The 14646-nt window shown below is 42.0% G+C and overlaps 1 protein-coding gene across 1 annotated transcript in view; it reads right to left on the reverse strand.

Annotated features, from left to right (window-relative positions):
• The window catches only part of trip4 (thyroid hormone receptor interactor 4), a 112521-nt gene that overhangs the window by 25556 nt on the left and 72319 nt on the right, over positions 1–14646 (reverse strand). The window contains exon 12 of the mRNA XM_073024930.1: positions 6311–6407. Within this exon, the coding sequence (XP_072881031.1) occupies positions 6311–6407 (97 nt within the window). The remainder of the gene's footprint in view (positions 1–6310; positions 6408–14646) is intronic.

Below are 14646 nucleotides of genomic sequence, written 5' to 3' on the forward strand. Positions count from 1 at the left end.
AGGAAAATGAATACATAATTGAGAAAAATGAGGAAACGAGAACAGCAAAACTAACTGGAAAGCTCTCTGAACAGAACAAGTACAGACATGATGGACTGAATGGCCTCATTGTCCTGTATGAAATATAAACATACTGAATTTATTTAATAGTACTATGAAAATTCCATTAAAAGAACTCGGCTATAATCACTAATAACTTAATTACTACTTTTACTTGTGGTATGTTGAGCATCTTGCTGGAAAGATCAATGACTTTATATATCCACTGAGATCCCCTTAATAATGCTTCAGTGCAAACCACATTAAAATACAACTGAAAATTGCCCCTCAAGCCAGAAAACTTGAAGAGATGGCCAGGAGCCTCATAGAACTAGTGACAAAATAATAAGAAATGTACTTGATCTTGTAACATATGAAGTCAAGCAATTACACTGCAAATGCCAGGAGACTGGGTTTGATATGGAGTTCCTGAAATATACAGCACAAAAGGCCACTTGGTGTATCATATCCATGCCAGCTCAATCCAGACTGTTGCTATGCTCAACATCCTCGTTACTACAGTGGGATCACAGCAGTGAAATATTTAGTCATTACTTTTGGGAGAAATGCAATGCCTGGAAGTTGGAAGTCTTAGGGAAAACTACTTCCTCTTTGTTCTCCTGGTCTTCTTTGCCGCTTACCCCCACCTCCACATCTAATCTACTATGAATGAATTCTAATAACATGTTTTGCTGCATTTTAGAACCTATTATAATTATACTTTTCAGGAGCCAAGGATCTGTTCTCTTTGAAGGTTTATTTCAACGTCAGAAACTAATTGAGGAGGCTGCAATACAATACATGCACTCAACATGTTTCTGCAAAATTCCTTTGTGAACATAATGAAAGCCAATCCACTGTTCATGGATCATACCATCAAGGGACAAATGAGTACTTGCCGAGATCCATAATGGATTGCTGGGAAACTCTGGTACACAGAGACGCAATAAGGGAGGTGGAGAGAGGGGAAGGAGAACAAGCTGGAGGTGATGGGTGAAGCCAGGTGGGTGGGGGAGGGGGACAGAAGTAAGAAGCTGGGAGGTAATAGGTGGAAGAGGTAAAGGGCTGGAGAAAAAGGAAGCTGATTGGAGAGGAGACTGAACCATGGGCAAAAGAAAGAGAGAGGGGCACCGGAAGGAGATGATATGTAGGTGAGGAGAAGAGGTAAGAGGTCAGAGTGCAGAATTGAAGAAAGGGAGGAGGGGGAGTTGGAGAAATCAGGTTGGAGACTACCTAGACGAAATATGAGGTGTTGCTCCTCCAACCTGAGAGTGGCCTCATTGTGGCAGAAGAGGTGGCCGTGGACTGACAGGTCAGAACGGGAATGGGGATAGTAATCCAAATGGTTGGCCACTGGGAAATCCCGCTTTCTGTGAATGGAGCGGAGCTGCTCGACAAAACAGTCCCCCAATGTACATCAGGTCTCAGCCATGCAGAGGAGACTGCATTGGGAGCACCAGATACAATAGGCAATTCCAGCAGATTTGCAGGTGAAGTGTTGCTTCACCTGAAAGGACTGTTTGGGGCCCTTTGAATAGAGTTGAGGGAGAAGGCAAATGGGCAAGTGTAGCACTTCTACTGCTTGCAGGGATAAGAACCAGGAGGGAGATCAGTGAGGAGGGATGAATGGACAAGGAAATTATGGAGGGAGCGATACCAGCAGAAAGTAGATAATGGTGGGGGGGTGGAGCGGGAAAGAGGTAAAGATGTGTTTGGTGGTAGAAGAATTTGCAAAAAGTTATGTGTTGGATGCAAAGGCTCATGGGGTGTTAGGTGAGAACAAGTGGAACTCTATCCCTATTAAGGTGGCGGGAAGATAGGATGAGTGTGGATGTCTGGGAAATGGTGTAGATGCAGATGAAGGCAGCATCTGTGGTAGAGGAAGGGGAACCCAATTCTTTGAAGAAGGTGGACATCTCTGATGTCCTGAAAAGGAAATCCTAATCCTGGGAACAAATGTGGTGGAGTCAAAGGAACTGACAAAAAGGCAATGGCATTTTTACAGGAGACAGGGTGAATAGTCAAGATAGCCAGGGAATCGGTAAGTTTATAAAATCAGTAAGTTGGTAGACAGTTTGTCTCCAAAGATGGAGATCGAGAAAGGGGAGAGAGGTAACAGAAATGGACCAAGTGAATTTAAGGGCAGGGTCGAAGTTGCAGGCAAAGTTTTTGAAGTTGACGAGCTCAGCAGGGGTGTATGAAGCAGTGCCAATGCAGTTGTCAGTGTAGTGCAGAAAGAGTTGGGGAGCATTTCCAGGAAAGGCTTGGAACATGTACTGCCCCATGTCGCCGATGAAGAGGCAGGCACAGCTGTGGCCCATGGGAGTGCCCATGCTGCACCTCGAGTTTGGAGAAAGTGTAAGCAGCTGAAAGAGAAATTGTTGAAGGTTAGAACCAGTTGCAACAGATGAATGAGGAGAGTGATGGAGGGGAATTGGTTGGATCTGTTGTCGAGAAAGAAACGGAGAGCTTTAAGACATTCTCGAGGGAGGTCAGAAGTGGTTCGGGACTGGACATCCATGGTGAAAATGAGGCAATCAGGGCTAGGGAATGAAAATTGTTGGGGAGATTGACAGCATGTGAAGTGTTTCCAGGAGATCAGCAGTTTCTAAGCTACTCAAACCACCCCATCTGGCGCCAACAGTCATTCTACATTCAAAATCACTTAGATTACATTTCTTCCCCATTCTGATGTTTGGTCTGGAAACAACTGAATCTGTTGACCTTGTCTGATGCTTTTATGCATTGAGTTGGTGCCACATGATTGGCTGATTTGATATTTGTCTTAATGAGATGTACAGGTGTATCTAATAAATGGCCACTATAACTATACAGTGGCATGCAAAAGCTCGGGCACTCCTGGTCAAAATTTCTGTTACTGTGAATAGCTAAGCGAGTAAAAGATGAACTGATCTCCAGAAGTCATAAAGTTAAAGATGACACATTCTTTTCAACATTTTAAGCAAGATTAGTGTATTATTTTTGTTATCTACAATTTTAGAGTGAAAAAAAGGAAAAGAGCACCATGCAAAAGTTTGGGCACCCCCAAGAGATTTGAGCTCTCAGATAACTCTTACCAAGGTCTCAGGCCTTAATTAGCTTGTTAGGGCTATGGCTTGTTCACAGTCATCGTTAGGAAAGGCCAGGTGATGTAAATTTTAAAGCTTCATAAATACCCTGACTCCTCAAACCTTGTCCCAACAATCAGCAGCAATGGGCTCCTCTAAGCAGCTGCCTAGCACTCTGAAAATTAAAATAAATGATGCCCACAAAGCAGGAGAAGGCTATAAGAAGATAGCCATTTTTCAGGTAGCCATTTCCTCAGTTCATAATGTAATTAAGAAATGGCAGTTAACAGGAATGGTGGAGGTCAAGCTGAGGTCTGGAAGACCAAAAAAACTTTCTGAGAGAACTGCCCATAGGACTGCTAGAAAGGCAAATCAAAACCCCCGTTTGACTGCAAAAGACCTTCAGGAAGACTTAGCAGACTCTGGAGTGGTGGTGCACTGTTCTACTGTGCAGTGACACCTGCACAAATATGACCTTCATGAAAGAGTCATCAGAAGAAAACCTTTCCTGTGTCCTCACCACAAAATTCAGCGTCAGAAGTTTGCAAAGAAACATCTAAACATCTAAACAAGCCTGGTGCATTTTGGAAACAAGTTAAAATAGGACTTTTTGGTCATACTGGGCAAAGGTACGTTTGGAGAAAAAAGGGTGCAGAATTTCATGAAAAGAACACCTCTCCAACTGTTAAGCACGGGGGTGGATCAATCATACTTTGGGCTTGTGTTGCAGCCACTGGCACGGGAAACATTTCACTGGTAGAGGGAAGAATGAATTCAATTAAATACAAGCAAATTCTAGAAGCAAACATCACACCGTCTGTAAAAAAAAGCTTAAGATGAAAAGAGGATGCTTCCACAACAGGATAATGATCCTAAACACACCTCAAAATCCACAATGGACTACCTCAAGAGGCACAAGCTGAAGGTTTTACTATGGCCCTCACAGTCCCCTGACCTAAATATCATCGAAAATCTGTGGATAGACCTCAAAAGAGCAGTGCATGCAAGACGCCCCAAGAATCTCACAGAACTAGAAGCCTTTTGCAAGGAAGAATGAGTGAAAATATCCAAACAAGAATTAAAAGACTCCTAGCTGGCTACAGAAAGCGTTTACAAGCTGTGATACTTGCCAAAGGGGTGTTACTAAGTACTGACCATGCAGGGTACCCAAACTTTTGCTTTGGGCCCTTTTCCTTTTTTGTTATTTTGAAACTGTAAAAGATAGAAATAAAAAAGTAACACACATAAAATGCTGGTGGAACGCAGCAGGCCAGTCAGCATCTATAGGGAGAAACGCTGTCGATGTTTTGTGCCGAGACCCTTCGTCAGGACTAACTGAAAGGAAAGATAGTAAGAGATTTGAAAGTAGGAGGGGGAGGGGAAAATGCGAAATGATAGGAGAAGACTGGAGGGGGTGGGATGAGGCTGAGAGCTGGAAAGGTGATTAGCAAAAGGGATACAGAGCTAGAGAAGGGAAAGGATCATGGGACGGGAGGCCTAGAGAGAAAGAAAGAGAGGGGAGCACCAGAGGGAGATGGCGAACAGGCAGAGTGATGGGCAGAGAGAGAAAAATAAAGGGAGGGGAAAAAAATTCAAAAGAAAAACAACTAAATAGATCAGGGATGGGGTAAGAAGGGGAGGAGGGGCATTAACGGAAGTTAGAGAAGTCAATGTTCATGCTATCAGGTTGGAGGCTACCCAGCTGGTATATAAAGTGTTGTTCCTCCAACCTGAGTTTGGATTCATTTTGACAGTAGAGGAGGCCATGGATAGACATATCAGAATGGGAATGTGACGTGGAATTAAAATGTGTAGCCACTGGGAGATCCTGCTTTCTCTGGCGGACAGAGTGTAGGTGTTCAGCGAAACGGTCTCCCAATCTGCGTCAGGTCTCACCAATATATAAAAGGCCACACCGGGAGCACCAAACGCAGTATACCACACCAGCCGACTCACAGGTGAAGTGTCGCCTCACCTGGAAGGACTGTCTGGGGCCCTGAATGGTGGTGAGGGAGGAAGTGTAAGGGCAGGTGTAGCACTTGTTCCGCTTGCAAGGATAAATGCCAGGAGGGAGATCGGTGGGAAGGGATGGGGGGGGATGAATGGACAAGGGAGTTGCGTAGGGAGCGATCCCTGCGGAAAGCAGAAAGGGGGGGAGGGAAAGATGTGCTTGGTAGTGGGATCCCTTTGGAGGTGGCAATAAAAATATAATCTTGCTTACAATATTAAAGAAAGGTGTTATCTTCAACTTTATGCCTTTTGGAGATCAGGTCATCTTTTACTTGCTTAGCTATTCACAGTAACAGAAATTTTGACCAGGGGTGCCCAAACTTTTGCTTGCCACTGTATCTCCCTTACTGATCAAACAACTTATTAAAAATTACTTCTTGACCATGACCTAATGGATAGTATTCAGATTTCATTCAGAGACTTGTGTGTTCATTCTGCTTGAGTCTCAAGCATATAATCCAGGGTGAAACTCCAGAGCAGTACTGAAGGAGTCACGACTGCCAAGGGTATTTCCCCTGGTATCCTGGCCAATATTCCTTAACAAAAATTTTTAAAAAGAGTTGTATCATTGCTATCCATGAGGTCTTACTGCACAGAGATTAGTTGAAATGTTTCTTTATTTTGAACAGTGTTAGCAAGTCAAAAATAGCTACCGTAATTAACTAAAGGAGATTGGATATCCATGCTGTGGAAGGTCCACCACAAAGGTACGTCTATAATCTATATTTATTAGAACGGAATATCAATGATAACTTTCAATTACCTCCTACTGATGTGCTGACCCAAGTCTGAAGGGATTGGAAAGGTAAATTTAAGTCAATTATTTTCACTAACTGAATTGGTCATATGAAATGCCTTCAATTGGACATTCTCGTCAAGTGAATGATAAAATAATTTTACTTACAAAAGGAGATGAGAAAATGTAATTCTCAGAAGTCATTATTAACACAGAATTTGTGAATTGTTTCTCAGGGGAAATGAAACAATTATAAAGCAAAGAGAATTATTAAACAGTATGAAGGAAAGCAACAAAAGTTGCTTGATCTACCTTGTTCTTGCAAAAAAAGTAATCAGCAAAATAAACTGAAGAATATTAATTGCATTTCAAAGCAATCTTCTGGCAAATCCTCTGTGCTTGGGTTTTTAAAGCCAATAACTGGGCCAGAGTATTAGTTATAGAACTAATCACTTACAGATCTTGTGTCTTCCTTTCAGTGGAAATTTCACCAGAAGTTCCTGTGGATTGGTACAAATAAATACAAAGGGAGATCCACTCTCCTGATCTGCAAACTGAAAACAAAAGGAAAACATTAAAATTGTTAAACCTTGGTGAGATAGGGAAATCACTTTCCACCAATTTAGCCACCACAGTAATCCCTTCCCAAAACTGAGCCTGCACTTTTCTGAAGAACAAAATAATTGATTTTAAGCTGCCTTCAGCTGAAAAATAAACTCACCTGACACTGCAGTACTGGTTAAAATATACTCCACTACTCAGCTCGTGTCAACCTTTCCAAATGGTTGAAAACTAGGGTGCAATCTTTTGAAATATAAGTGTGAAACAATTTCCTGCAAAGAGCTGTGTGTAAAACAACCTAAGTGAAATGCTTCAAATGGAGTCTCTGTCACTAACTTCAGTGTCGTCAATTTCAGATGGAAAATTGGCAGCTTGCAAAATGATAATTATGCATTATCATCTGCATCACTGGATCTTTTGGAACTATTAGAGATTCACAAAGGAATGAAAATTGGTTTGGGTGTTGCAGTCCACTTGTGATTAGAACCAGTTTCCAGAGACATGTCATTTGTGAACTGGAAGATTGACGCTGCTCAGTTTACTCTGTAACACAAGGACAACAATCCTGTTCCATTTGAGTACATGGACAGCTGCGCACTAATATTTCTTTCCTGTACCATACACTTGCAATAAACCATGCACCATTCAAGGCCAAAAACAAAATAACTTTGTAAGACTTCAGGGAAGGAATAACTAATAATAATTACCCGAAGTAGGATTCCAGAAAGCCACAGGAGACCTCCAGGAATAGCAGGCTGTTTGTTGTCAATGCAACTATGCTGTTTGACTACTTTATGTAATCTACCAGAAGCTCCAAGGAATTGTGATGTCCCTTTATTTCTCCCTTAAGAGTACCAATGGAGCAAATCAAAATAGGATCAGGGTCTGGATGTTAGAAGTTATTCTTGATAAATTAGCAGGTTAAAGAAGTGTGGGATACAGTGACAATGCAGCTTGGCGAGAGACACACAAAACCTTGGTGGGAGACAGATCTCCATTCCCTCTTCCTACCACCGACTAAAGGAGAATGGACAAAACACACCAGACGTCAGTGCAGAAATCTTACTTAGAATTTTTCAAAAAGCATTCTGGTCAGTGATGCAGATTTCTTCACCATGAAGATCCAAATTTTCAGATTTTTAAGTGGAAACTGTGTTCACTCACAGGGTTTTCTTGTAGGCAAATATACATTTTCAAATAGCCTGAATCTATTAAAAGGAACTCACGAGGAGATGACATTTCCAATTCTCCATTGCAGGGAACATTTACCACTGGTTAATCTTTAGGTTAGTGGTCAGTATATAGTGGGTTCAAGTCTTTCTCCATGGGCAGGGTTACAGAGGGTACTTCAGCACATTGCTGTAAGATAGTGGTCATCAACCTTTTTAAGCCCAAGATCCCCTACCTCGGCTTTAGTAAAAGGCAAGATCAACCCCAGATCTATCAGTTACACACATGCACACCAGGGCAGAAAAGACCAGAAGTAAAACCCCGCAACCCGGAAGTAGAAATGATGTATAAACACCCCCCAGGGATCACCACCCTTTTTTTGCACTGCGGACCGGTTTAATATTGACAGTATTCTTGTGGACCGGCTGATGGGGGGGGGTGTTAAACACGACGGGAATACAGTGATACTCAAAGCAGGTTCCTTATGTCCAGTCTATTCCGCAATTTAGTTTTCGCGGCTCTCGGCACTTAGCTTCTGTCCCGCGCTGTTCACGTTTTTTCCGCTGAAAAAACTCAATGGGTTTGTCTATAAATGCTGGGTGCTTGGACTCAGGGTACCGAAGCAGTTTTGAGGGCTTCATTGCCTCATTGGACAGCCTCCGGGCCCGAATTCCAGCTTCCCGCCCACCCGCCGCCAGACGCCTTGGCCAGGTGCAGTTGGTCGTGGGTCGAGTGAGAGGGCAAGGTCAGGGCCGGAGGTCCCCGTACCGTGGCCGCAGCGGTCGCAATCCAGAGAGAGAGAGCGACCGAGCAAGGAGTGCGACAAACACGCGCCCGTCCCCCCTTGTAGGATCTATTGGCTGCTCTGATACTTATGAAACGCTGAGCCCGAATTAGGCCGTCTGCGAATATTTTAGCACCGGATTCCCCACGAATATTCGATGTGTTAAACAGGTTTAGAGGCGGTGCTCCAGATCAGTAGCGATGGCACTTCCTGCCGGCCGGTTACCCAAGGCCAACCAGTGATCCCTGGCGCGAGGGTATCACTGCTTTTAGGTGACTGATGACTTCGTGTGGGTTCAAGTTCAACAGTGAGCGTGACAGGGAGTGAGGAAAGGTGCACCTGACTCCTATTGTTTCCTTGCGGCCCGGTGGTTGGGGACCAGTGAATTACACTGTGTAGTGCGGGGGAGCTACTCGCACGCGCATTGGGCAGAAAGAACGGAACGAAAACCCCGCAACCCGGAAACAATCTCTCAACAGTATTTGTGTATTTATTTTTCATTTTTTCCCGGATCTACTGGGAAAGTCTCAAAGATCGACTAGTCGATCACGATCGAAGGGTTGGCGACCACTACTGTAAGAGATGAGGTTTTGTAGCTAAGATGCTAAATTGACCCCTGCTCTCTTGCTTATGTGAACAGAAAGGACTCATGTAACATTTTTTTTGTAGCACTGGCGCTCTACCTAGTAACTTGCCCAGTATTTATCACTGAGAAACATTGTGCACATGCAACAGTTTGTAAGACTATGCTGAGTGCAAATTGTTTAAGACATTTCCCAAATTGCAATAATTACACTTCAGAGTTGGCTAGGATTATAACTGTAAGAGTGTAGAGGTTGGCTTTATGCTGACTCACTATTCAGAAATCCAGTCAGTCACAGTGATCCAGTTGACCTGCTCATTCTCCACAGCTCTGCAAATTACTTTCCTACCAATGACTATCCAATTATTTTTCTTTTGAAAGTCCTGATCATTTCTTCTGCCCTTGCGTCCTTACATTTAAAAAGTTGCTCCTTCTATCTCTCTATATCTTTAATGCAATATTTTAGATTTGTGCCACCTGAACCTTGAACCAGCTTCTCTTTGGGCCTCAGACAGACCCATCATCACTTTATATGCCTCCAACCTACCTTCTGTCCAAGGAGCATCACACCGGCTTCTGTACTCCAACCTTAAAGCAAGTCACCCTCATTCCTGGAATTATTTACAGCAGGGGTTCCTAACCTTTTTTATGCCATGGACCCCTACCATTAAATGAGGGTTCCGTGGACCCCAGATTGGAAACTCCTGATTTAGAGTACTCTTTTCTACATTTACTCTTGGATCTTTACACCCTTCCTCAATGCTGGTGACAGATTCAACAGCAGCAGGGCGGCACAGGAGTATAGCAGCTACTGTAACACTTTACAACAACAGTTATCGAGGTTCAATTGTCTGTAAGGAGTTTGCATGCTCTTCCTTTAACCACGCAAATTTCTTCCAGGTGCTATAGTTTCCTTCCACATTGCAAAGACTTATGGATTAGTAAAGGTTAGTAAGTTGGTTCTGATGGAAGATTTATTTTCTAATTATCCCTATTGTTATTGAAAGTTTTTCGCTCCTCACATCTAGCACATTCACCTCCACTGTTGACAGCCATGGAGGCAATAGTAGCTTTGATGGATCCTTCCCTCAAATGATCAGCAGAGTTCAAAATCAGCAAAGTTGCTTTCAAGGAGCTGCCTCAATAACACTCAATAATCATTTCTGGCCTTTTTCCTCACCATGGTGTCACTTCAGTTTATATATATACTTATAAGTTTATAACATTTGCTATATAAAATCAATAGAACAGAAGGAGACATACAAAGTATGTTAACATTAACCATAATTAATTGAAAACGATCACATTGAATGTCAGTATAAAAAGCTGAGTAATGCAATTCAATATGCAATTATCTGTTGCAGTACCACAGATCTGTAGATAGTTCTTATATTTCAACATCTGTGGGTGGGTGTGATTAAATGCTGCTTACAAGAAAAGTAAGGTGTTATTACTTACCACAGAATCTTCCTCATTCTTTAAAGCTATTCATGTGAGCACTTTAAATTCAGCAGGTGAAAAATAACCTAATCCATTAACCCTTTTCAGAACTCTAGACCAAGCATTCAAAATAATTTACTCAGATAATTTACTCAGAAAACTCCAAGTCATAAGCAAAATGCTCCAGTAAAGCTAACTGCAATGTAACCAGCGAGGTTGGCCAAATCGATGTGTGGATAGCTAAATAGCATTCCAAGTAATATTTCACAACAGGGCACAAGCACACACCCACCCCTAGTGCACTTCATTCTGTATTATCAGATGAAAACACTACACTGTATTATAATGCCCCACGTCTGCTGGAATCAAACCAGTGGCCTCCTCCTATATGTGTGAAACACAGATTACTTTTCATCATAATTGTGGTCATGTAAAATGAAATGAGGCATCAATGGCATTTATTTCTGATAGCCACAATCTGCTGGAAGAACTCAGCAGATGGAGCAGCATCTGTGGAGGGAAAGGAAATGTCGATGTTTCAGGGCTTTCCTCCCACAGATTCTCTCGACCCACTGAGTTCCTCCAGCAGATTAGCTGTTCAGCAAATTACAGCACCTGCAGTCTCTTATGTCTCTATATTTGATATACTGATCTATTGGTTTCTCTCTGTAATTTTCACAAGGAAGCTAATGCAACTGTAGAAAACGCAAATCTCGTACTTATCTCTTGTTGATCCAGACTTCATTAGGTACAGGTATTTTGCTAGTTCTTTGAGTAGACACATCTTGTTTCACCCTTGTTATTACTTTCATCAAAGAATTTCCCTACTTTGGGCTCTATTTGTAATTTATCCAGCATCTTAGCCCAAAGACACAAGGTGGACTAGACTGGAATTTATAGCAGCGTATTTGTAGGGAGGCTAAAAAAAGATAATCAAAACCTGGATACAGTGACAGCAAATACAAATGGGTGAAGGATAATGGGAGTGAGCCAACAGAACTTAAAGACAGAAGACTGTAGAAAAAGAAACAAGGGATTTGTACATGTGGTGAATAAGAAGCCGTTAGAAATCACCGGAGTTTGAAAGCAAAACCATTCAGATGGTAAAATGATAGCTACTGTATATAGTGTATCCAGCCCCCCAGAACACTAAAACTCCAGCACTGGAGCTTGTGGCATGCCAAGCCAGATGCACTGGCATCCAACCACCCCTCCCCCCAAGTGTGCTTCTGATGTCCATGCAGATTCCTGAAAAAGACATTATAGGAGGTTTCCTTCTGAAATATCAGCAAACTTTGCTGTGTCTTGAACTGGTTTTCTCTCCTATCTCTTTCTGATCCTGAACTGAAATTTATTAACGGCTTGGTGTCCCATTTCCTTTCTCTTCTCTCTCTCACTGAAGAATTCCATACTCTTATAATTATTTTAACACCCACTCATACAGTAACCAACTGAATACCAGTATAGGACAAGAAGTTTATCAGGTGGACCTTAAAATTCCTTCAAGAGTAGAGAAGAATCTGCATCTGACCTGAAACAGGTTCTCTGTCATTGCTGGCATCCAACAGCATTAGAACAACATTGTCTTCCTAAAAGGCATATTCTATCCCAGTACATAAAGATCAGGAGTGTGATGGAATATACCCTAGTTGTCAGATTGATTGAAGGCTCAAGTAGCTTGCAAACTGTCACAGCATTATATCCACCACCATAAACAACTACCACATCACTTATGATCTTTGCAGTGTATAATAACAACAGAACCCTTTGAGCAACCAACTAAGACTTTTTTAGCAATATGGTCCTTTAAGAGCTTCTTAGTTAGGTACATGGATCTTAGAAAAATAGAGAGCTAAGTGTTAGGGAAATTCTAGGCAGTTTCTAGAGTAGGTTACGTGTTGGCACAACATTGTGGACCGAAGGGCCTGTAATGTGCTGTAAATTTCTATGTTCTAACTCCCAAACCTGTGACTTGCACATTGAAAGCAGGCAAGAAAGACAGGAACATGGAAGTACTGCCAATTTCAATTTGCCTTCCAGGTCATATATTATCCTAACAATTCTATCCCCATTTGTCCATCCTCTTGAATCCAACTCCCGGAACAACGTAATGGGAATGTATTTGCTGCACAGAGGAAGAATGAGAAGATGGCTCACCATCAGCTTTGAGGGCATTTTGGGATACTAAACTCTGCTCCTGTCAATGATGCTCAAACTCCATGAACAAATAAAAAAGGACCAAACAACCAAGACTGATGACTCAGAGAGATGGTGCTAATTAATTCAATTTCAACATCCATTCAGGGAAATAGACACTTGTACGTTAGTTTCCACTGAGGTCACCGAAGCACAGAAACAAACTTTTCAAGTAAATAAAGCATCAACAAATAGGAAATGTCAAGCTATTCTTTGACAAATTTTGCTGTAAAAAGGAGGACAGTACAGACTTTGCTACGACAAGCAACTGGATTCTTTGCTCTTCAATATATTAAAGAGGCTAGAGCTCTCCTTTTGTCAAAGATGTCCCAATTCCTTGATGCTAGCTGACAAATGTTGACTACAAGTGACAGAGAGGGGAGGAAAATGTCAGTGTGCAGACAGAAATGCTTTTCAAATCAAGCATTCAAATGTGGACCTGAGCAAACTCCAATGTACAGAGCAGATTTAGGTATCATATCTGTCAGTGCTCATCATCGCGCTTGCCTGAAACAAATAGAAGGAAGGAAGGCTGAGGCAGTTTTCAAATCAATTCGACCTAGACCTTTCCAGATTAGAAATTATCTCTTTACTACTTAGACATGTTTGTCTTGTTTCACCTCCACAGTGAAAAACAAGTGGTTGACTTTTAAGAAAAACACACACACACAGGTCCGTGCAGTGAGCTCTTGAAAGCTGGAGCTAGATTATGTCTCCTGTGTCTCTCAGTTTCGATGAGGTTCAGGTTCTCTGTGAAATGGAAAGTCGCAAGGTTGAGCAGCAGGTCACAGGCACACACAAAGACAAGAATCTGGATTAAGTGAGAGTAGCGTTAAATATAATATACAAGGTCAGGCTCAGTGATAACACTGTAAAACAAAGGGCAACTTATGGTAGTGTTGACAGTAAACAGACAACTGGAGTTTTTTGTTTCTTTGTACACAAAGGGTAAAACAGAAATATCTTACATAGATTATGAAATAGCTGCCTTTTCATTCTGGATGGACTTCAGCCCAGACGGTTGCAGAAGAGTGTCTTCTTGATAACCATTAAGGCAGCTCTGAGTAGAGTTTCAGACATAAAGGATACGCACAAATGTGCACAAGTCCACAAACAAAAGCCATGTGATAAGGGCACATACAAAAAGCAGATATGTAAAATAGCCACAACCCAAAATAAACACAAACAAGAGAACATTTGCAGACGCTGGAAATCCGAGCAACACACACAAAATGCTGGAGGAACTCAGTAGGCCAGGCAGCATCTATAGAAAAGAGTAAACAAGCGACGTTTTGTGCCAAGACGTGAACTCTTTCCATAGAGCTCCTCCAGTATTTTGTGTGTGTTGCCAAAATAAACACATGGTAATTGTAATCTACAGTAAATATCATTATTTCATATTTTAAATAACTTTCATATTTACTATTGGCTATGTGTTATGAGCATAAGAGGCCATTCAGCCCATCAAGTTCACATAGCTCTGGCTGCAATCCTAGCAATTCCATTCCTCTACTTACTTTCCTGTAACCGATTCTCACTCACATGCCCACTAACTCCACCCAGCTATACCAGTGGTAGTTAACAGTAACCAATTAACCTAACAACCAGCATATCTTGGGGACGTGTAGAAAGCGATTGGACCCAGGAATACCCCATGAGGTCATTTGGGGAATACGGAAAATTCCTACAGATTGGTTCGATCCTGATCTTTTAACCTGAGTTTCCAAAACTATGAGGCTGCAGTGCTATCTGCTGCATCGATGGACCACCCACTAGTTTGTGATGATGTGCTGAAGTCTTGCCGTGATCATATTGCTCAGAAAGAGTCAAGGTTCAAATTAATCTTCCTCACAGAACAGCTGTGAATCCAGTCAGACCAAAAAATAGACAGCAAATATGCTCTTTAAAAGTTGTTTCCAATGATCATATTCCAAGCCTCTGACAATGAGACTTGAATGCAAAGAGATCATTCAGTTTAATAATAAAATCTGTACAACACAACAATTTGAGGGGGGAAGGAAGGATTTACAGGAAAAGGAGATAGCCATGGAAATTCCTC

Source organism: Hemitrygon akajei, chromosome 21, assembly GCF_048418815.1.
Source record: "Hemitrygon akajei chromosome 21, sHemAka1.3, whole genome shotgun sequence".
In the NCBI taxonomy this organism is placed as follows: Eukaryota; Metazoa; Chordata; class Chondrichthyes; order Myliobatiformes; family Dasyatidae; genus Hemitrygon; species Hemitrygon akajei.